Source organism: Setaria viridis, chromosome 9, assembly GCF_005286985.2.
Source record: "Setaria viridis chromosome 9, Setaria_viridis_v4.0, whole genome shotgun sequence".
NCBI classification, from domain to species: domain Eukaryota; kingdom Viridiplantae; phylum Streptophyta; class Magnoliopsida; order Poales; family Poaceae; genus Setaria; species Setaria viridis.
In genome coordinates this window covers 7,615,313-7,639,299 of record NC_048271.2, presented here as the reverse complement: position 1 = coordinate 7,639,299, position 23,987 = coordinate 7,615,313, and the positions used below count along the sequence as shown (strand labels likewise).

The following is a 23,987-nucleotide window of genomic DNA, read 5'->3' as shown; positions in this document are numbered from 1 at the left end:
TAATAAATATGCTTTTTAAGTATAATCAAATATATATTAATAGTCTGTGCTATTGTTTTTGCTAGTAAAATATTTTTTCTAATAAATAAAATCTTAACATGTTTTGATGAAATATTTAATCAAAGCAAGGACCAAACGAACGGAACCGTCACAAAATATTTGGAAACAAATATCATTCATTAAGCTACATGATATTGTGCTCTTATTGTGCCCTCGTCGTACCAAAAACCAGACAAAAAGCAACGAGAAAATAAGTTGGTAAAACTAATACGCAAGCTACGTGATCTGATTAATTAATCAACTAATCACGGTAGTTAGGCCAGGTGCTGCAGCCAGGCAGTCAATTTTGTTGGTCTGGGGACGATCCACTTATCTGATCCAGGCAGCTACTTAGGACTTCAACCAAACACGTCACAGGCTAGGTGCAGGTAGAATTTTAATCAAGCAGATTTGCTTCAACCTTGAAGCAAACAAGCCCTCACTCCACAGGCCCTAGTGCTCCGATCCCCCCGAGTTTTTTACAGAAACCCAAACGAAACAAATCCCAGGAGCAGGTGAAGAAATCCAAGAATCTCCACGGCTCGGCGCCATCCATTGACCGGAGCCGAGTAAGAAATTGTTTCCCCCCGGCATGGCCTGGGATTTGCAGAGATCTCCCTTTACGCGTCCCCAGCCGCAGCCACGGCAGATACGAACCGGCCGGAACTCTGCTACTAGTACTACTAGTATAACCGCGTCGCCCGTCGTACGAGTACAATCCTACGGCGTATCGGTGTCGCAGGCAGCCGCATCAAATCCCGTGTCGGCTGCTAACAAAACAAAGCACACATTTGATTAGCTGATCTGACGCCATTTTCTCCGATGCCGATGCAGCGAATCGTTTGCTTGGTCGGACACGGACACGGGACACCACCTCAAACTGGGCGACTTCGGCTGGCAAAACTGGAGATGTCAAGGCGTAGGAATAAAGCGAGGAGAAGTGGTCAGATGGCGTGCGTAGAGCAGGTAGAGGGGGAGGAAATGACAATACGAGTAGAACGGTACGGAAAGGCTCGGGCGCTACTGCCACGAGCCATGCATGCATCTTTGCTCTTTGACCTGGTTTTGGTTGGTGTGTAGAGGTAGAGAGAAGATATATATATGTTATCTTTTGTGGTTGCGGTGGGTGATAAAAAGGAACTGCCGCACGACGATGCTACATTTGCAGGTCCTTTGATACTAGTGAGCTTAATTAGGTTTTTTTGTTTGCTTCAAAAGGTGCAGCAGCCGCACAGCATCACAGGGAAGTGGCGAGCTCGTGTTGAGGGGCTAAATCGTGTTTGATACTAGATGCTAAACTTTAGCAGTGTCACATCGGATGCTAATGAGGATTAAACATAAGCTAATTATAAAACTAATTGCAACCCTGTGCTAATTCGCGAGACGAATCTATTAAACCTAATTAATCCATCATTAGCAAATGGTTACTGTAGCACCATATTGTCAAATCATGGACTAATTAGGTTTAATAGATTCGTCTCGCGAATTAGACTCCATCTGTGCAACTAATTTTATAATTAGTCTATCTTTAATACTTCTAATTAGTATCAAATATCCGATGTGATAGGTGCTAAACTCCTGCGCTGAAAGCCTGGAAGATGGTGTCGTCAGGGGTTTCCAGATCGCTCCGTAGTCGGTACCGAGGGATTTTGTCATGGTGCCCGTAATCTCTACAGGCTCAGTCTCTGGCTCTCAGCCACAAGAAGTCAAGAAGCGGTGCATGGTCAACCCACAATCAAATTCACATTTTTATCAAAATGCACGATGTGAATACATTAACGGCTAGTTTTTATTTATGTAAAAACAAAACTTTGTTGGGTAGTTGGCTTGACAAATAAGCCTAGATGAATACATCAAATCACCCAGTTTAGACCAAACCTCCTTTTCTTGCAGACCAGGGCAAGCCACTACCAAGGCACTAACCTTCCGTCCACGTGGCATCCATCTATAGGCTCGCACAGTCCCCAAAGCCCAAAGAGTCAGAGGAGAGATTCCAATGAGACCCGAAAGAAGAACATTTTTAACCGAGGTGATTTGCTGGCAAGCAGATACACTAGCAAAAAAAGTACTCGCAAGTAGGAGACTAGCAAAAGGAGTACTCGTAAGTAGGCACAGTACGGTAGCATTAGCCCTTAAACATGCCTGTGAGGCTGTGACCATCTGCATTAGCTCAGGAAGAGTGGACCATGACGCGCCCCAAATCTGGTCCGCATCCGCTGGCCACAGCTCGAGACGCTCCCTTGTGCAGCCCAAGGCAAAACGACCCCATCTGCATCTGTGGGGCTGATCCGATAGGGGCTTTGGGGACCGGAGACCAAAACACCCGGTGGTGAACCGGATTAGCAGCCGGTATCAGCAAGGAGATTCGAGGTTTGGGCGTTATACGGAGCGAAAAGGATAGATAAGATCGGCATTCCAATCTAACCATCTGCCGTGGTGTGCCCCCTCTTTCTCGTCTTTTCATGCTCCCTCCTCTCCCATCACTTTTCCCCACTTCCAACACACACCTCTCTCCCTCCCTGACACATCACCCACCTCAGGTCAAGGAGTTGCAAGTTTCCCCAGTCTCTCTCCAGCCTGCAAAAAGCTATGGCAAGGTACAATATAAATACTGGGAAAGGAAGAAGCCAACAACACAAAAGAGAGGGAGAAGCCGGGGCATGGGGCCCACGGGTCATGAAGATGCCGAATTCAATTCTAATCCACCCATTCTCAGGATCAAGGTGTATCTGTACATGATCTTATTGTTCACTGCCTGCCGCAGCCTTAAATATCCTCTTTCTGGAAAGAAAAACCCTACCCCCTTTCTTTACATCGGACCGATATATAGAAGGGGTGAAAATGGAAAAGAAATCCTCTACCAAAATTAAGGAGGAAAAAAAAACTACTGCTACCTACAACGGAGCTGGAAGAACCAATCTCACCCGCCGAATCACATAATTTACAGACAAAATCTTCCGATCTCATGGCTGTGCTTCAAAATCCAGCCACTCCGATGATTTCCAGAGAGAATTCTCAGCAAATTTTGCTTCGAACTCAAATCCCCTGCACTGTTGATCGAGGCTCGACGGTAGTTGCCCAGCCAATGAGCTGCTGTTTTACCGGATCCCCATGGATGAAGATGATTCTCGGCAATTATGTGGAGGCTTCTTTACTGCGCCCAAAAAAAGCCCTCCAAACCATCTCCACATCGTTGCAGGTGCTCTGGCCTTCGCATGGAATTCAGGCGGCATCTCCACCCAATGCTTACTAGCCGTCTTCCACAAAAATTCTGCCGATGAAGTCTTGAAACCGCTTCGAGTAGAGCTTCGGGTCCACAGCAGAGATGGAGTTGGGATCAGTCTGCAATGACTTGTAAGCATGCTCAAGCTTCTTTGTGATGTCGTAATCCTGGAGGATGTCGATTATCCCGAAATAGAGAATGACATCGTGCACTTCACCAGTCTGGTTTGGGAACAGGAATCCACCGCCAGTGAAGAGATACGGGTCGAACTCGCTTCTTCTGGATGCTTGCTCTGCCCGGGCTGGCATGTGTGAACCCAGTCTAATCAAAGGTTTCCTGAAAAATTTAAAAAAATGTTGGCAGGCCACATTAGAGAACTGATTAAATTATTTGAGTTTGAGCTCTGAGGCATTGGCTGCTTTTTAACTAGAAGGATCAATCATCCCTGATACAGATGAGCAAACAACTAGGCCCCAACAATGCCTAAACACATCCATGTGTAAGCCAAGTGGGCGGCAATGAAGTTTGCGCTATGATGACAGCTCCAAGTCTCATGTGAGATGGAGACCAGGAACAACTCACCAAGGCATGAGCAAAAATTTTAAGGTAGCTCACGGCGAAAACATAAATTCCATTTTTATCACCAAGGTTGACACATCTTTAAAACCAAGGATCAACAAATTCTTTTGTTATACATGGGTTATCGCAGTTGATTTATCTTACAGGTCAAAACTTGCTGTTATACTCAACTCAAACACATTCCCCGAATGATACAAATTCATTTTACGCCCAAATATTGAGTAAATACAGAACATCAGAACTAAATGGCATTTATTCATCAGAAAAATGTTTAAAAGTATGCATGTAAAAAGTGGTATTATTGGCAACATTCATCCCCTAACAAAAAAGGGCGTGAATTTACTCATCAGTTATTCAATTAGTATATCATGTAATTCTAAGGGATATGCTGCTTAAATAGAGAATTAGAATCAGTTAACAGCTCTGATGGCATGCAAATGTAATGCATGCTAGTCACACAAAACAGAGATGCGTATATAAAAACACTAACTTACCGGCGGCAATCAGGCATCATATCAAAATCATCATCTGAGAAGCAAAGCTCTGGTGTGCCACCACCTTGAAATGACTCGCTCTTCGTTAAAAGCTCTGGTTAAGGAACATGTTAGAGCAGGCACTTTACATTATCAAGGTTCAAACCAAACTGCCCTAACTTACTTGGAGAAGCAGTAAAAGTAGATGATCCCATTTTTGAGGCAGAGATGTCATCACAAAAGTGAACTCCTACCAAGAAGCTATAATCCATAATCCCTTCCGATTCCAAAAAATTGCAGTCTCGCCTCAGTTGTCTGTGCAGTTGACTCCATAATTAGCAGTGTTATTTCAGCGCAAGTAAAATTCATATCCTAGACCTCGCCTAAAGAAATATCCTAGATGTTGTAGAGGTTGAACTTACTCATGAAGATCAGTGTACCAAGATCGCTGCAGCCGAAAGACAAAGTTGAGGTCCAAGTCTTTCAGAGTGGTGGTCTCATCAATCTCATCATCAAACTTGTCTGCTGTTCGGCCATAGGATGAACCTTTCAAATCAAAACGGCGATGAATCCGGTATTCCGAACAGAACAGATTGCCCATGACAATAAATCGGACCTGGAGAAAGGAATTGTCAGAAACCATGACTGTTGCAAACATTTGCAATAAGAGGTTCTTAGTAAATATCACAAACCTTCTGTCCATTAAAAGGCTTCACACAGTGTACACCATAGAACCTCGTGATTAAAGAGTTCTTGTATTGACTGACATGTTGGTAGTAGCTATTTAACATTCGAATTAGCAGCTGCAGCAACAAGATACCAAGGCAATTAGCCCCTCTACACACAAGAAGGAAAGACATGTTTTCTTCTATGGGACTAATTGTACTAGTAGCACATTTTTTATTTTTAATAGTATGAAACATAGCTAATCTCATAACACCAAAACAAAGATAATACACAAGGCAGGGTCGCAAGGAGCTCCACCAGCAAAAACCACATTTACTTGATGGAATACTGATCCACCAATGAAGGTTAGTGACAAAAACAAATTAACATAACTGACTACACAATCCTATCATTCAGATAAAAAATTATACAATTTCACCCAGTTCATTGGCACGCTTAAACCGAAAACAATACCTTGACTTCTGATTTCCTCACTGTTTTAATCATGAAGCGGTCATCTTGGGTAAGGTAAAAGAAGCTCCCACTTTTTCCGGGTGAAGACAGCTCCCTCAGAGCATCATTGCCACAGATGGCAAGCATGTAATCCGCTGGATCAACAGCGAACAACTTCCTCAAATGCCTGCGATGCAGAATCCAACACCCCAGTTAATTATTTGATCACAAGATGCATAACAAGTTGACAACGAGACTACAGCACAGACACAGATGAAATGGTATATGAAGAGAAATGGTATATGAAGACAAACACCTGAACACCATGGGGCAGTAGTCCTTCCACCGGAACTCCGCAGATGAATGTGGTGGCGTAACCTTCGAGCCCTCCGGTGGGAACTTCGTCCAGAACTTCTCCTTTGGGTCAAAATCTGCCTGAATAAGCGCTCGCATCGGCACTGCTGCAGATTTTCCCACCGAATACCTGCAAGATGCAGAACCATAAACACTCCAATTCCACAAAGTCTCCCAAAAAACAGACAACATTGCGAGTAAACCACAGCAATACTAAAACCTCACCTGATGCCCAATTGCAGCTGCAGCATGAGCTCGTAATTCTTGTGTCCCTTGGAGATAGTCTGCCCAGGTCGCTTACTCTCCGGCGTGGTGGCCGCCGACGATGCCCAGCGTGGGACTCCGCTGGCTGCTCGCCGGGTACTCCTCTGGGGCAGTGTCCGCATGTAGGTTGCTCCTCCTGCGACGGCAGCAGCCTCCTTGTAGAGCATGGAAGCCTCGAGCGCGTCGACGATGTCGCAAGTGATGTCCCCAGCTTCGCCCTCCGACTCCCAGATGCAGATCCGCGGCGCCGCCTTCTCCCCCACACCCTCCACGGAGGACCTCTTCCTGACCGTACCAGCAGCCCCCGCGCCGACCGGCGGGAAGAAGGTGCCGCTTATGGCCGGCAGGTCGACGCAGGTCCCTGGCCATGAGCCGACGTAGCGGCTGCCGTCGGGCCACGTGAAGACCCCGGTCCCCCTGGGCACGCCGTTCTCCCAGACCCCGTCGTAGCGGCTCCCATTGGCCCAGATCAGCACGCCGCGGCCGGAGAGCACCCCGGCGCGCCACTCCCCGACGTACTGGTTGCCGTTGGCCCAGACGTAGCGGCCGTGGCCGTCCTGGAGGTTGCGCCGCCACTGGCCCTCGTAGAAGTCCCCGTTCGCGTAGCTCTTGGCGCCGACGCCGTGGCGGCGGTCCGCTACCCACGCGCCGCGGTAGGTGGCGCCGTCGGGCCCGACGAACGCGCCCTGGCCCTCGATCCGGCCGCCGCGGAACTCCCCCTCGAACGTGGCCCCGGACGGCCACGAGAACCGGCCCTTCCCGGACGCCTTGCCCTTCCGCCACTCCCCCTCGTACATGCAGCCGTCCGCCCACACGTACTTGCCCTTGCCGTGCGGCGCGCCCTGGGAGAAGCCGCCGCGGTAGACGTCGCCGTTCTGCAGCGTCTTCTCCACCACCGCCCCCTCCGCCGTCTCCTCGCCGCCAGCGCCGCCGACGGCGATCATCGCCGGCGCCACCCGCCTCATCCCCCCGCCCCCGCGCGCACTCACACCCGCGGCATTGCAGATCGGGAGCGGCTAGGGTTTGCGATTTGGGGCTCGGGATTTATGCTCCGCTCCCTCTCCTCCCCTCTTCTCCCCCAAGCTTTTCGCCTCCACTTTTTTTCGCTTCGATTTTTTTTTCTCGTGCTCCCGCTGGCTACTTGGTCGTTTGATCTGGGCTACGAGTGGTGCCAGTACTGGCCTAGTACTCCTATAGCGTGCAAGGGGTTGGAGTTGGAGGATGGGGAGGAGATAGGAATAGAGGAGCGAGGGGGGTGGCGCACTTTTACCGTACTGCCCCCAGGCCTCGGCTGAGATCAGCGCGTGCTGCAACGGGAGGCTCCCCGCGCGGATCTCCTGAACGCCGGGGCAGTTCACGGAAATGCCCCTTTGAGGGGTGGGGTGGTGGGGCCACGGGGCGGCACGAGTCACGAGTGGGCCCCGTCGCCTCGTCCGGGACGGGTCGGGGCAGGGATCGGTGGACGCAACGCGCGCCCCGCGCCCGTGCTGCACGCAGCGGCCGAGGATTCGGGTTTTGGGTTTGTGGGTGCGATGGGGTGGACCCGCCGACACACAGGGGCCCACGGGACCTGGCGTGTCGCGGCGACTGACGTCTGGGGTCGGCGGCACTTTGGTTTTGACAGCGTGTCCGCTTGACTCATCCGGGAAGGAGGGCAGGGGCAGGCATGCTTCGCTACGCTTTGCTCTGCTTGGTGGATGGTGTCGGGTCGACGGTTTTAGGTTTAAATGGCAACTCCTAGTCTCCTACGCAATGCAATCATACTCGAGGTCTTCAGGATACGACGGTTTCTTCTTCTAGTAGTAGGAGTACAAGGTGTCCCGGTAGAACTGCATGATTTTTTTAATTGATGTTCACGTTTTATTCGGATCTTGTGGAAAAGGTTTGCAGTTAAATAACACTGGTATGATTAATATCTTTGAGGGACACAACGGAAAAAGTATGAGCGGATACATTTTAAGGAGCATGATCGCATTAGAGGTTTGTCGGTTTTGAGATATCCACTCCTAATTATTTAGGACGCGACAAGGCTAATGCTAAACATGACAACACAACAAAAAATGGATGTGCGAACGAAAAGGAGGATACATTTTGTCGACGTATGTGTCGACGTATGAGTATGATCGCATCAGAGTTTTTGTTGGTTTTGAAAAATCCACCCCTAATTATTTAGGGCACGACAAGACTACTACGCAACATAATGATAAGGTTTCTCCAAAGGGAACCATATGGCATCAATTGTTTCTTGTACGCTAAATTGAAAATGGTAGATTAGCTTCCCGGTAACTCCTACGCGATAACATTATGATTTTGTCTATTGTGAATAAGTTGTTACAAAATAATTATTTGTGTATGTGTTTTTTTTGGACTTTGGTCAAGTAATTTGTTGTAAAAATGCTCATATTCAATAAATATGGAGTGGTGAACCTCTTCGAAGAACACAAAGAAAAACAAAAATTGCAAACAAAAAGAGGAAGGATTTTGTCGACTTATGAGCATAAGATGACACTAAAGTTTTGTCGATCTTGAGATGGCCATGTCTTGAGATGGCCATGTTCGATATTCAGGAACACATGTATGTAATATGTATGTAATGTAGTACGACAAGATGTTTGCATCAAACTAATGTGTAAAGTTTCTCCAAATGCAACTATTTCAGCATTATCATTTATTATGTTAGCATAAAAGAGGTGTTTTATATTAATTCGTCACAGCTAACACTATAGGAAAAACCATGGACTGCTCTAAGGAACGTAGATCAAGACAAAAGTAAATTGTGTAATCGTTGTGTAATCGTGGAGGGGATATTGCTAGCATTGGGCTTTCCAAACGTGACAAAATTTGTATTAGTTTGGTGTAAACATGTTTGATATCCACAAACACATTTGCAATGCTACAAAACTACATGTATAAATTTACAAGGAATCTCTCATGTAAACAAACAAGAGCCGCACAAAGATAGCGTGCCTAATTAATTTCCTTAAGGGAAACCATAATGGAGCTGCCCACTTTGTTGGGAACATAGAGCAAGACAAAAGTACATGCGTAGGCAATGAGTAGAAAACAGTATTACACTTTTCAAATGCGACCAAATTTATGTTAGTTTGGTACCAAAATGTTCAATATCTATAAGCAAATTTTCGATGCAATGAAAAAAACTACATGTGATTATGGGTAGCCATTTATATAGACAACAAAAGCAACAAGAGACACGTAAGGATGACATAGTTAATTTCTTAAGGAAAATCGTAAAAGATCTCTCCATGCTATAGGGAATACAGAGCAAGACAAAAAGTACATATGTAACCAAGAAGCATATAGCAATGCACTTTTCGAATGCAATCAAATTAGTATTGGTTTGATATAAATATGTTTGAGATCCAAAAAACATTTGCAATGCGACAAAAGGATTATAAGGAATCGTTCATGTAAATAACAAGAGCCCCACAATGATAAAAAAAGGGCGTACCTAGTACGAAAAGCTCCCACACAAGGTGGGGTCTAGGGAAGGGAATTTCTAGACAGCCTTACCCTGAAAAAAAAAATTAAAATTCTGCAAAGAGGCTAGTTTGTGGTGAATTAATTTCTTTAAGAAGACTGTAAGAGAGCTCCCACTTTGTTGGGAACACACAGCAAGACAAAAGTACACACGCAACCAATGAGCAAACAACGTTACCCTTTCCCAGGACTACCAAATTTGTGTTGGTTTGGTATGAATATGTTCGATATCTACAAACACATTTGCAATGCGACAAAACTATATGTATAAGGTCACAGGTAACTGTTCACATAGATAATAAAAGCAGCAATAAGAGATGCACAACGGATTGTGTGGTTAATTAATTTCTTTAAGAGAAATCGTAAGAGATCTTCCCATGCTCCAGGGAACACGGAGCAAGACAAAAATACATACATGACCACGCAATGGATAGCATCACACTTTCCAAATACGACCAAATTTGTTTTGGTTTTGTATAAGTATATTTGGTATCTACAGACACGTTTGCAATGGGACAAAACTACACAGACAAGGTTACAAGTAACCGTTCATGTAGGCAACAAAAGCAACAACAAGAGACACACAATGCACGGCATAGCTAATAAGTTCTTTAGGGGAAACCACAAGAGAGCTCCCCGTGCTCTAGGGATTATATTACAGAGCAAAACTAAAAGTACATATGTAATCATGGAGCGGATATTTCCAGTTTCATGCTTTTCAAATGCGACTAAAGGGGTGTTTGTTTCTTTAGGAGCTTCTAAAATTCCTGTCACATCGAATGTTTAGATACTAATTAGAAGTATTAAACATAGACTAATTACAAAACTAATTGCATAGATGTAGACTAATTGGCGAGACGAATCTATTAAGCCTAATTAGTCCATGATTTGACAATGTGATGCTACAGTAAACATGTGCTAATGATGGATTAATTAGGCTTAATAGATTCGTCTCTTGAATTAGCCACCATCTGTGTAATTAGTTTTATAATTAGCTCATGTTTAGTTCTTCTAATTAGTCTCCGAATATTCGATGTGACATAAATTTTAGTCCGGACTAAAGATCCAAACACCGCCTAAATTTGTAATTGTTTTGGTATAAAACATGTTTGATGTCCGCAAATACATTGCATAGAAATGAAACTACATGTGCATGGTTACAATTAAGTAGTCATTCATGTAAACAACAAAAGCCACAACAAGAGATAACAAGAGCCAAAATAGCAGAGGCGTGGCTAATTATTTTTAAGAGAATGGAGAGCTAATTAGAACTTTCTTTCCTTAAATATGAATACTGTGAACACTGAACAAAGCAGTTTGGGGTAAGTCTTACAGCACGAGCACTCTTGCATCGTAGCAATAAGCAAGTGATTTTTGGATGCCTTGGTACATCTAAACAACCAAAACAGACCCTTAGTTGGGCTCTTGGTCGCTGTCAGCTTTGGAGACGTTGCTGGATGCCAATCTTGCTGTACGGGTTTCTTATATAATTGTGACCACGCCTGATCGTACCGCACACACTGTATTATTGCCACTTATAGGATCTAAACCTAACGAAAGCATGGTGTGAACTGCTCGAGTCACGGTTGGTTTGGTGTGTGTTTTGTTTAGCCCGTGGGGATCAGATCGAGTTGGTGGATTATGCGTACCCCCCATGAACTAGTGAGCCATGATTAGGATTCTGTTGTTGACGAGTCTTCACCTTCCGAGGACGATGATCCTTTTTTTTTAATAAACCGACGATGATTTTCATCGCACCTTTCTTTCTTGTCATTTCCTCCCATGCACACGTTGCTGCAGGCGTTCAGATTGCATCTTCAAGCAGTCAAGCTGCTGTCTGCTGACGCTAGGTTGCTGACCAGGTGAGCTTGGAGCTATAGCTTTAGCAGCTGGTCTAGCTGATCAGGACGCATTCGGTCGGACCATGACATCAACTTTGCCGGTGATGCAGAAGAGTTCAGGCGGGATTTTGGGTGGTTCCATTGCAAGTTGAAGGCATCATCTGGTTTCTTGAAATCGCAATGCTTCAGTTCCTGCTAAATGGAGCAGCTCCCATGTTTCATTTCAGCAAGATCTTGTGATTGAGTTTCCTTGTTGAAGCCAACACACGGAGAACACCGACCAGACGAGATTCAGATAGATTTTTGCCTCAACACTTTCAGCAGACAGCCGTGGAGTTCACAGAGTTCAGACCTGGGGAGATTTTTGCCCGTAACAGCAAGCCTCAAGTGCCGCCGAATCCTACCACCCGCCGCCCTCGCCGAGAGCGTTAAACAAAACGGCAGCCACGCCGACGCGGCAAAAAGCGCGCTCGATCGCCCACCAGTTCCCTGGCGCGCCCGGTTTGTTCCATCCGCCGTGCCCCGACCCCGCGCGACGCCATCAGCCATCAGCGATGGCGACGTGCGGTGCTAGCTCCTCCCCGCAGCCCAGGAGGCCAGGACAAGAAAACGGCGTCACGCTGGCTTGGGTGGGTCGGGCGGGTCGTCTCGTTCCTGTCCCGACTCTCGACAGCCACCACCCACCGCGCGCGCGCGGCGTGCGTGCGATGCGAGCTTGCCCCGACGAGGCGCGGAAAATGACGTGAGGGTGGAACCAAGGCGCGGCCTGCTTACGCGTACGTGTTGTTGTGGCGCTCTCGCCGGTCGTTGTCGCCTTGGTGTCACGTACTGGGAGATTTTGCTGGTATTTTTATGGAGCCCGTGAAGGGATATGTCGCCACGATTCCCTTGGTTTTCACTGGTTCGTCGCTGTCGAAACCGGGCTTAGTTTGGCCGGTGACATTTCCAAACCGGGTAACAGTTACGCATAAGCATAGGTTGCATAGCTATTACTGGACCAGGGTGGATTGGGTAGGAAATGAAAATGAGAGCCGCGTGCGTTGGGCTAAAAAAATGGCTGATTTTTTGGGAATCCTATGCTTGCTTTCCGATCAGTATGGCCTAAGCTGGCCAGCCAAGAACACTGTAGGGGTCAACAACAGAGGCTAAGTATGGCGTAGCATGGTAAGCCTTCTATTCTGAACTTGTTTTACCAGAGGCTAAGATTACGAGGAGGAGAAGGTGATGTTCTTGATTACCTGTCCTTTTGATATCGATCACCAGGCCTCGGAGGGTGATGGCCTAAAGATGAGAAGGAGATGGATGGAGATGTGCTAGGATCCGTAGTCGTCATTAGTTTCCTGTGTGTTGGAATATCCAAGGTAGGGAATTACCATATGTCACGTGTCACGTGTGTTTAAGTGTCTTTACTTGCATTATATACTAGACTTAAGAAAAGGATCACTTCCGTACTTACGATGCTACATTTTGCTACTATTATTTAGGTCATGAATCACGATGTGCACAGCAACACAGGTGTGCAGAGGTCCCCTATGATGCCAATCAAGTGTTAAGAGATAGGATTCAATATGCGTAGAAATCTCAAAGAATCATGCAAGAATTCAACAGGAACAATTTAGGTCATGAATCATGTGTCTTTACTTGCGTTATATACTAGATTTAGAAAGGGTCACTTCCACGCTTACAATGCTACATTTTGCTACTATATCAAGGTCATGAATCACCTTGTAGATATGCACAGCAGCACAGGTGTGCAGATGTCCCCATGATGTCAATCAAGTGTTAGAGGTAGTATTCAATGTGCGTAGAAATCTCAAAGAATCATGCAAGAATTCAACGGGAACAATTTAGGTCATGAATCATGTGTCGTTTACTTGCGTTATATACTAGACTTATAGAAAAGGGTTACTTCCGCACTTATGATGCTACATTTTGCTACTATTATTTAGGTCATGAATCACCTTGTAGATATGCACAACAGCACAGGTAGTGCAGAGGTCCCCCATGATGCCAATCAAGTGTTAGGTAGGATTCAATGTGTGTAGAAATCTCAAAGAATCATGCAAGAATTCAATGGGAACAATTGATGTCACGAATCATGTGTGTTTACTTGTGTTATATACTAGACTTAGAAAGGGGTCACTTCCGCACTTACGATGCTACATTTTGCTACTATTATTTAGGTCATGAATCAGAATCACCTTGTAGATGTGCATAGAGAGGTTCCCAAAGATGCCAATCAAGTCTTAGAGGTAGGATTCAAGTAGAAATCTTAAAGAACTCCTTTTCAAAAAAGAAATCTTAAAGAATCATGCAAGAATTCAACGTGAACAATATAACCATAGCATGAATTAGAAAAGGTTACTTGTGGATTTGCATCCGTATTCTCCTCCATAAAAAAAACACACATGGGATCAAATCGATCAACAACGTGTATAACTAGACATAAGGTATATCTAAGTTTAGAAGGTTTTTCCCCCTCGCCGGATCAACTAAGAACGCATCCCGGTTTCTATCTCTCTGGTTCGAGAAACCAAGCCGTGACCTAAACCTTTCTGGCTCCGTTCGGATATCTCAGTCCTGGAAGATCCGATCTCGTTTGACTACAAAGCTGCTGCAGCGATTAAAATTTCGCCATGCTAAACAATCAAGATTCGAGATGGTATAGCAGTAACGCGCGTGACATAGTGCACAGTTGGGAAAAAGACATGGTGGAGTCTGTCAATCGAACGTACCAATGAAAGCACATCGAGCCAGCACACTCGTCCTATGAAAAAAAATTAAAGACACCAGACGTGAACAACGCGATGGAAGTTCCTGGACAATTCACCGTTTTTTTTTGGGTAAATTCCTTTCACAAGCCACATCCACAAACTGCTGGAGTGCTGGTAGCCTCGCGACTTCGTTAGAAACTGCGCATTATTGTCCGTTAGCAAAAAAATCAAAGGCGTCAAATCACACACGGATCGAACGATTTGCCCAATGATTGGCAACTGGAATCGACATCAGCTCCAGAGAGGAACAAAGCCGCACGTCAAAGTCTCCAATACTCCCAACTAATTCAAGAAGGTTCAACGTTAACACGACACCGATCGTTGTCATCAGCAATAGCCTTTGCTTGGATCATAAACAGCCAAATCTGCTGTTGCTGGCGGTCGCGGCAACGCCCAAAGAACCCTGTAGTCTCTAGCCTGTACCTGCAGTGCAGCCGTGTTCGACTGCTCGTCTTCCGTGCGAGAAAAAGATGGCCAGGACCTCTCGCGCTGTGCGTGCTCGGCAGCGAGATCACCAGAGCGGATCGTACCCGTGTGCCGTGTCCTTGCCCGACCGACCTCTACATGCATCCAGGACATGTACATGTACCCGGCGCTTCTCGGCTCTTTTACCACGACGGCGACTGTTCGTGGCAACGCCGCGACAGTGCGCGCGCGCACGGCGAGGCCGGTAGCGTTGGCACCTTGTGCAGCGGCAGCACAGTGATAAGGAGCGCGGCAATGGCGCCGTTTGTCGCGGTGAGAGATGGCGTCGACGAGACGGCGACACCCGCGGCTTTCAAGGGAGATACACTACAGCACCAGGCAGGGGGCATCGCAGCTTCCGAGGCGTCCGTCCGACCGTCCGTGTGGCACCAATCATGCGCGAAGATACACCGTACTAGGCTTCGTTGCTTCTCTGGGCTGGTGGTGATCTCGCAAAAGTCGAAAGCCCAAGTATCCCTACTCTCTACGCTCCAGTTCTTTATGGATCCCCGTGCTTACAAAGATCCTGCTAATGAGAGCAGTGGTAGGATTTGATGCTGATGAAAAGCACCCGAGGGTTAGCAACATGATAGCCTGCTGAATGCCGTCTTAGACCGTTCGATTCGCGGGCAAAGATTTGCCTCGGAAACGCCGACGCTATCAGGGAGCGTAGTATATGCATGTACATCATGCGAGGATTGTTGTGTCCCGTGGCATCATGGATCCACGGCCCCCCGGCTCGATCCCTGCTCCTCGAGCTTCACTCCAAGCTGGATTACGCCTCCACGAGCGTCGTGTCGTCCTTCGGCGAGTACCTGACGAAGTGTCACTTCGCGCAGATGCGGGTTCACGTCGATCGGCGCGTTAGGGAGGGTACAGGGCGGGCACGGGTGGCGCGTGTGCGCGCCCTGTTGCCGCGGCGTGAGCATGATCTGAACACGTGATCGTGGGACGGGGCATCGTCCGTGGGTCTTCCGCATGTACGAACGGCATGAGTCGCGAGGGGAACGGAATTATCAGGCCAGATGCATGCTGACATGAAATGACATGATATGGATTCGTACGCCGTTGCCTTCAGGTTTGCAGTTTGCTCTCTTCCCTTTTCAGATCAGACCAGTAAATATACAAGTTTCAGGAAGGACGAAAGGTGGTTTAATTTTTTTTTTTTTGAGGGGGACGAAAGGTGGTTTAATGAGCCCGTGTGGACGTCGTCGATGGGCATCCGGCCCATGGTTTTGTGCAAGCGCCGCGCAGGTCCAATCTAAATAAACGACTATTTGGGCTTTCGTAACCACGGTCCTTTGTATATGGGCCGTGCAGATCTCGATTTATTTGCAAAGGGTAGCCCACCCAAGTCTCAACAGGCGCCATCGATCGGGTGGCAGCCCAACTCGTCTCCGGGCCGCTCTGGTATGCGGATCAGAGGCTCCAGCCCAACTCGTATGACTTGCCACCGAGTCCCGCGGGAGCCAAAATCGATTTCGGCCGCGCGAAACGCGTGCAGGCTACACGAAACTGCGCGCGGGCGCGGTGTGTCTGCGTCTCTGCGAAAGCTCTTCGGCCCTCCTCCCTTTTCGACCCTCGTGCTCCCTCGGTCCGGTGACGGTGACGTCTCTCAGTGAACTTCTCTGTCACTAGGGACTAGGGAGTGAGGCTTATCTATGCCACAGTTCTTCCGAGCTGGCACCTAGAATCTGCTAGCCCCAAAGGTCATTGGCATATGCCAAGACGGATTCCGTCACGCCACCACCAGTTCACCACCGGTTTAATCATTTCTAGAGGCTAGAAGATTCTTACTTTCCCAGTAGAAAACTCTCCGAACCGGCCGGTGAAGAATCATCAACCGCTCGACCGGATATAGTGGCTTCCCCCCGAAGGCTAGCTGAAGACAGGCACTTCGGTGCTCGCTTGCTCCAACCGCACCCCCGTTCATCGGTGCCCGTAACAGTTCTTATTCGGTTATTCCACGCTGCAGGCAGCCACCCATCTTCTCCGAGTTATTAACGAAAAGGCAGCCAGAGCCAGCCAACGTCGCCTCGCCTCCATGCAAGGTGCCGCCGCCTTGCATTGCATTGCACGCATGGATGGGGAACCATGCAGCAGGTCGGTCTCGCCCCTTTTTTTACTCGCGCTCCTTCACCACAAAACCCCGGCGATCCTATCTGCAGCCTACGTGGCCGCGCGGCCGGGAATAAAAGGCGCGCCATCTCCCGGGTTTCTGGCCACATAGCAGATTGTTCTTCCTTGTTGTGATCCTTCCAATAATAAGTGTGCGATATGATACCCAATCGATCCTATGTGCGGCGTCTCAAGGTTAACTGCTGATGATGAGATGCCATGAAAGAAAGTTAATTGCGTGTAGCGACATGGTACTACCACTGTCTTCTTCACGGCGGTCTAAATCACGGGCCCAGGCGCAGAACAAATTCCACGACAGATTGGACCGAACGAGGCTGTCACCGTTCACCGATCCATAGGATTCACTCCGGGCAAAATCGGCGCACATACGCAGGACAAGGATTAGGCATGTGGGGGACGTGACGAGATGGCGCCACTAGCTGTCGCTCTCGCGTCTTACATTCGCAACTGCGGCGTCCATTTCCATCGCATGCAGGGCTTGTAAGTGGAAGGAGGAACCACTGGCCTTTTCTATGCATAATAGGTGGCAAGGGAATTTGGCGACGATGCGAGGTGTTGGCCGGTTATGTCTCCTCGATCGCCCCGGCCGGCGATGGTGCTTAACGTGAGCCATGAGATGTCGTGAGGCCGCAATAGTTTTATGTCCCGATGAGAGGGTGAAGCGGGAGAAAGGTGAAAGGGGGAATGTTTGCTTCGGCGGATGGAGATAAGGCCGCATCTCCAGAGGAATTAGAAGCCCCCTCGTGTTCCCATCGAACATCCGCCTGAATGCAAATTAAGATGCGCTGTGACTGATGACATCAGTTCAACGTATGGTTAATGCATGCTAACGGCTAACCCCTATTTTTTTTCACTTCAGACGGGTTTCTTTTCTGAACATTATTCTGGCTGAATTTTTCTTTATTTTCAGTTGGGAATTTTATTTTGGACGAAGGATGAAGAAGACGGTAGCCGCCGAACTGGTATTTTAGGTTATAATAGGTAAACTTTTTCATATTCCGGTCGGGTACTGGTTTTTCGACTTGCGATTACGAGATGCAGCGAGCTATACTAATGGTAAAACTAAAGTGACTTTTGCCAATGAGAGGGAAAGCATTAGGTTCTTCTTTTCCACGTCGTGATGCACCACGCTCGCATTTTTTTCCGTAAACTAAAATCTCTATAGTTATTTGTTATTACTACAACAATGGGGTAGTGGGGCTGACCTTTTTCCATGACTTTAGTATAAACTCTTGTTAATCGTACGAGCCAATGGGATCGACTTGGTCCCCTTGAAGTACCATACGTCATTCGCGCGTATAATACATGGACACTTTCCAATATGGGTAGGTCAACATGACAGCAGCATCATGAAAACCAGCATCTCGTTATGTTTGTTTTTGCACTGCATTAGGGTACGTTAGGGAGGAAATTCTCTTGCTAAGTGAGCCGATAAGAGGAGTACCTTAATTCCTACGCAATTGTGCCCATTGGCCATGCACGCATCCCTTTCGGTCACTTGTTTATGCAGTTGACTTTGAGGAGAAGCTTTTGCATGACTTTGGTATTTCTCTTCTGCTGCTGCTTCTGCTTTTTTCTTGCCATAATGTTGACGTTGTAGGCTAGCCTCATATAAAAAAAGAAACAGGGAGACAGAGTGGAGTCCCATGGTCGGGGGGAAAAATCTTGCGAGTTATCCATAGACAGACAGACTAATGTGTCTACAGACATAGGTAAAAGAGCCAAACACCTCCACTGAAATGCCACAGATCACAGATAGTAGTTGTCACACATGGAGCATAGTTTGACCTCAAGGGTCATTATGAGAGGATTTGTACTAGTACTTTTGGGCAGAGAGAGGCTAAAATATTTGAGCACTGAGCCGAGGAATTCAGCCTCCGTTCGGTCAGCACATGATGGCTACTTGTCTTTGGACCATCAGCTCGTTTAGGATCATAAGTGGGCGGCAATTGTTATCACTGACCTACAACAGCCCAATGACTGAACTCGCCTACAACATGTAGATTCCATCTGAACATTAGTAACAATTCCCTTATAAATACGGTTTCAGTTTAAAACTCCGTGTGGACACACCACTGCATTTTTAAGCTTTTAACAGTAGGTTCGTTCACAAAAGAAAAGGGAAAAAAAAGGAGGAAGGCGTCTCGTGGGTGTGGCAAGCACAATGCCATTGCGACAAGTGTAGTACGTCCGTGTCCGCGTCGGCCAGAGACAAAATCTTGTCAGCTGGATGAGCATCGGTTCCCGCTACAACAGTAGCGGCCTATGCAAAATCTCCCCGTACAATCTGCTCGGGGACCTCTCTTCCTTTCTCCCTTTCGCCACCCGCTTTTTCCCGTGTGCCTGCCGCCGACTGATTGAACCTTGGAGGAGAAGAGGAATAATAGCGCGATCGTGTGGTTCTTCAGGAACGATTTGGTCCCTGCAATTCCCCCCTTTTCTGATCATATATGCCTTGCAGACGAAGAAGCAGATCGCCAGATGTGATGTGAGGGCAGATATCACCAGAGGAGCCTTTGCTGTCTCGATGTGATCGAGAACAGACTCCCTGGTTACAGTTTACTTGCAATGGCACTAACAGCCGCTCGGTCAGCAGCGCATTCCCTAGATGACAAGTCTGCGAGTTATTAGTAGCTGGCTGCGTTGCCGCCCAAATCACAAAGAAACACACACATACAAAAAAAAATAACAGCCCCCGGGCTGCATTTGCCGACCAGGCCTGAATGCTGCTGTGTGGCTTACCGCTGTCACTGTCAGCATATAGGAATACCGGTCAGCTCCGGGTCTCGCCCTCGGTACAGGCTTTCGCTTTCGCACGTTATCCATGCAATTTGCTGGTTGTATTCGCGTTCCGGTGCAGAGCATCCAGCCTGCGGCGTATGATATTGATTGGCCCCTCAGCCCCTGAGAGCGCCCAGTGGGCGGCGGCGACGGCGGCGGTCAGCCGGTTCCCTGCAGGCTTGCTACTACTAGTCTACTACCACTACCGCAGCCCAGTTGCGGGACTGGCCCTGCGGCAAGTTGCCGTGACAGCGAGCCGGAGCTCACAAAATACGTGACGTGGAGACGAGATCTTCAGTCATCTAACACAACCGGGAGAGCTGGTTCCTGGGCCGAATAATTCAGTACGTGAGCTCCATTTCCGTTGGTCGAGAGAGGATTCCTTCTTTTTCCCTACCTTCGTTTAATGTTTTCTATGCCTCCAACTAGCACAAGGAAAGGAACAGACACTGGGGCGCTTTTCCATGACACTAGGGCAGTGCTGCCTACTGTGGACTGAGGATAGCGTGCGGTCTATACTATAGATGTGTACTACAATGTCTGTTATTCAGAAGGTGTTTGGTATCATTCCACTAGAAAAACAGCTCCACTCCACCAACTTCGCTAAATTTCTTGCCAAACACGTCCTGCTCCATAAACTCTAGCTTCAGAGAAAAAAAACGTAGAGTTGGGGATCGGATCCATGTTTTTCCTGGAGTACCTCAGGGAGTGCTCAAAAACACTAGTTTGTGAAGCAAGACGCGTTTGGCAAGAAATTTAGTGAAGTTGGTGGAGTGGAGTTGATTTTTTTGAGTGGAGTGTTGCCAAACACTCCTTAACGCTCAGAGTTCATATTTCCCGCTGGCCAAGGTAGATCAACCAGAAAACACACGGCAAAGAACACTCATATGTACTAGCATAGCCACCCCTGATCCAAACCCACAACAACCCTAGAGTTTATACAGGTTCTGATCTACTTTGAGATAATAATCCTACGACCCGCTATATGTAATTATAGTGGAATACCAATGAGTATGTCTAGGTTTAACCCTTGACTACTTGATAAGTTCCATCGTATTCTTAAACGAGTAGTCAAAGTTTAGCTTTCCTTTAGCATATTCCACCATTAAAGTTTAGTCATAGGGTGAAAATCATGACGAAATTTCTACATTGTTGCAAGAATTTTAAATATAATCAATAGAGCACTAGACTCTGCAATTAGTAGAGTATCTTAGCATGGCAATAGGAAACAAGGGTGCAACTCTAATGAAAACGGCATAGATTTCTTAAACAGTTATAATTAATCGAAAAACGTACTTCAAGTTTTTTTAAAAAAATGGCACACCCATAGTTTACCCATACATATGTTTTGTCGCAAAAGTTGAGATCAAAAGTAGTTTTGTTAAAAAAATATTATATAAGATTAAAAATTTTCATGTTTTACCCTATTTAGTATTTACCAAAAAAAAGTGATTGTGACAATAAAAGCGATATTGCCATGAAAATTAAAAAAAATACTCAGCGCACAAAAAATAGCTATGACAAATAATCAACTTAATGTAATGTTACATTTTTTCCGTTGCCACAAAAGCAACCTTTTGCAACAAAAGTTGTCGTTGCACCATTTACCTCCCCAAAGAAAGCAACATGGATCTTTGATATTAAATTATGAATAGCACCGAAACGTCACGTATATCTATCTATCCACTCTCGGTGCTCGATCAAGGGTTACCCAAAGCAGCAAGACAGGCCATACTAGTTCACGTATCTCTTTATCTCATCCTTTCTCCCTTTGCGACAATTGTTCGGTACGCACATACGTCTCCTCCAAAAATCTTCTCCAGGATACGAGCGCACGAGTAGTAGGCGTCATGCAGGAGCCCATCATCACAACATGATTCGGTAGAAACCGGTAAAAAAAGAAATCAAAGGCGTCATGCGTATGAAAATGACAAGCTCTGTTGGATGATGCCTCATCCAAATACAGCGGTGAACAATCCACATGGGAAGAACGGTGGTTACGGCAAATCTGTTAATCCATTGATAAATTACTTACTCAAATCACACTGCAAATAATACAGGGGAGACAAAGCTACTAGAGCAACAACAATTACAGCACGCACGAGAGGCCACTGCGAGGGACCAAAGGGGCGACTGGTCGATGCACGCGCAGTCCAAAAAAGAACACCAAGCAACACATGGAAAGAATGTGTCGCAAAAAAAAAAAATGCCCGGCATGCAGCAGCCACTGTGACGACGACGACGGATTGACGAGGTTATTATAATAATGGGGGCTAATCAGCACCGTGCTTGATTTGCTAGTGATTAATTTAAGAGGCTAGCAAATGGCGACGACGCGACGGGACTGTCGCATTCGCATCAGCTGTCTGGAGTGTGGCTGTGATCGGCGGCTCTGTTCAGGAGGTGGCAATGCAGTAGGGCTCCAGGATGAAGAGCGGCTTCTGCCGCAGCTGCCGGCACCGCCGCACGCTCTGGAGAAGGTCCTGCTTGTCTCCCCGCCGCGACGTGAACAGCAGGAGCTGCTTGGGCTCGGCGGCGGCGGCGGCGGACAGGTGCATGCCGCCGCACTCGTCGTCGTCCTCCGGGGCCGGATGGACGTCGCTCCCCGTCGAGGCCACGGCGACCGCGGCCGCCAGCGACGTCGTGGACGACGGCACCCGGCGCAGGGTCGAGCGTGGTGAGTACGCCGCCAATTCGTCGTCGCTGGATTCCGCATCGGGTTCCGTGGTGTCGGCGTGGCACCGGGGCTGGTCCACGGACAGCGGCGTGCTGCCGACGAACTTGTTGATCACGAGCGTCGAGCGGTGCACCTTGCCGGCGGCTGGCGTCTGCGGCTGCGTGCTGACCTTGACCTCCACGACGGTACCCCTGTCCACCACCTCCACCTCCTCCTCCTCACCCACCTCGTCCTCCTCCTCCATTTCCACGGCCGCCTCTTCCTCTTGCACGTTCCTGGGCTCTACGATCGGGAAGAACGGCGCCTCTGCTGCGGCCTCGGCGATCTTGCTCACCGCGCTCTGGTCATCGCGGGTGCAGCACTCGACGAAGGAGAGGCGGAGGCGGCCGCCCTGGCGCCGAGCGTGGAGGTACCCGCGCGGCCTCACCGCCACGGCCTCGACCACGAGGCGCCCGTCCTGGCGGCGCGGGCGCATCTGCAGGCACGGCCCGTCGCGGCGCGACATGGACGGCAGCGGCGGCGGGAACGCGCGGCGCGGCGACCGCGTCCCGGCCGAGCGGTGGTAGTTCACCGCCGCGAGGTCCTTGGCTTCCCACTGCTCCTTCTCGCAATCGCGAGCAGCGTCGTGCTGCCAGAAGGGCTCATCCGCCGTGGCGGCCGCCGCCGGCAGCGCCGAGTCGAACAGGCAGGCCATGTCCAGGGATGACGTGAAGTCGCCGGAGCCGGTCTCGTTGCCGAGGCTCTCAGTGCAGACCTCGAGGCTCTTCTGGCTCATCAGGCTCGACGACCGGCGCACGAGCGGGTGCACGTACGGCTTGGACGCCTTCTTGGCCGCCTTGTCCACGTCGGCGGCCTGGATGGCGTTCCATACGTCCAGCTGCGCGGGCCGGTCGTCGACGACGACCTCCGGCTTCTTGTACGTCTCGACGGGGCGCAACCAGCTGGGCGCCTCGAACGTCGTCATGACCGGGCCACGGCACACCGCCACCGACATCTTCGCCGCCTGGAGAAAGATGTGAAGTGGCAGTCGCGCTTGCTCCCTGTGAAGAGGCACGATCGTAAAGAGACGTGAGCAACAGATGACTGGCGCGGCTGTTGAGAAGAGTCAGAGTAATAAGAGTAACCAACAACTACCTCAGATATGCGGGCAGAGCATGCACGCCGCAGCGCCGCAAGGGAGCTTGGAATTTGGAGGCACTTGGGGTCTTGGAAGTGGTTGGTCAGTTGTGATCTTGGCTAGTAGCCCTGACTCTTTGAGCTTGATGTCTGTGCTGCTCTCTTCTCACACAGAACAAGCTTTGTTGCAAGCATGTATGGTGTGGCTGCTCGGCTCGGGGGCTATTTGTAGGCTGGGATGGGGAGAGAGGAGAGGGGGCATTGGCCGTCCAGGGCCAAAGGGGCAAGGGCCCATGCTCCTCCACTACTTGCCTCCACCATCCTCTGTTTTTCCTCTGCCTTTTTGCAAGTTATGCTTTGGCATTTCTTGCCAGGGTATGTTGTCATGGTCTAGCCGGGATGCATAAAATAATGTTGCTGAGCTTATTGTGGACATATGGTTACATTGAGGCCATCATTCATATGGATAAAATGGTTATTATGGGTCTACATAGCTTGTGGTGACTCGAGCTTGGTAATAATAAGAAGTTAAGTTATTTAGCGATGACTTTGCGTATATTGCTCATATTTCATTATTATTTTCCTATGCTAGATCAGAGTCTTGTTCTTCCACAAAGTTATCTTTCTTATTTTCTCCTCACATTT

General features: G+C 48.2%; 2 protein-coding genes across 2 annotated transcripts; both read right to left on the bottom strand.

Moving 5' to 3' along the window:
- Nucleotides 1-2,722: 2,722 nt before the first annotated feature.
- On the bottom strand, nt 2,723-7,269 carry LOC117838968 (phosphatidylinositol 4-phosphate 5-kinase 1). The gene is made up of 8 exons (XM_034719185.2): nt 6,013-7,269; nt 5,750-5,917; nt 5,455-5,620; nt 5,007-5,117; nt 4,737-4,930; nt 4,499-4,629; nt 4,336-4,429; nt 2,723-3,598 (listed from the first exon to the last, which is right to left on the bottom strand). The coding sequence occupies exons 1-8, from the start codon at nt 7,014-7,016 to the stop codon at nt 3,289-3,291; spliced, it is 2,178 nt and encodes a 725-aa protein (XP_034575076.1). The 5' UTR covers nt 7,017-7,269; the 3' UTR covers nt 2,723-3,288.
- Nucleotides 7,270-21,546: 14,277 nt separating this feature from the next.
- On the bottom strand, nt 21,547-23,558 carry LOC117835018 (uncharacterized). The gene is made up of 2 exons (XM_034714367.2): nt 23,361-23,558; nt 21,547-23,266 (listed from the first exon to the last, which is right to left on the bottom strand). The coding sequence occupies exon 2, from the start codon at nt 23,218-23,220 to the stop codon at nt 21,946-21,948; it is 1,275 nt and encodes a 424-aa protein (XP_034570258.1). The 5' UTR covers nt 23,221-23,266; nt 23,361-23,558; the 3' UTR covers nt 21,547-21,945.
- Nucleotides 23,559-23,987: the final 429 nt, after the last annotated feature.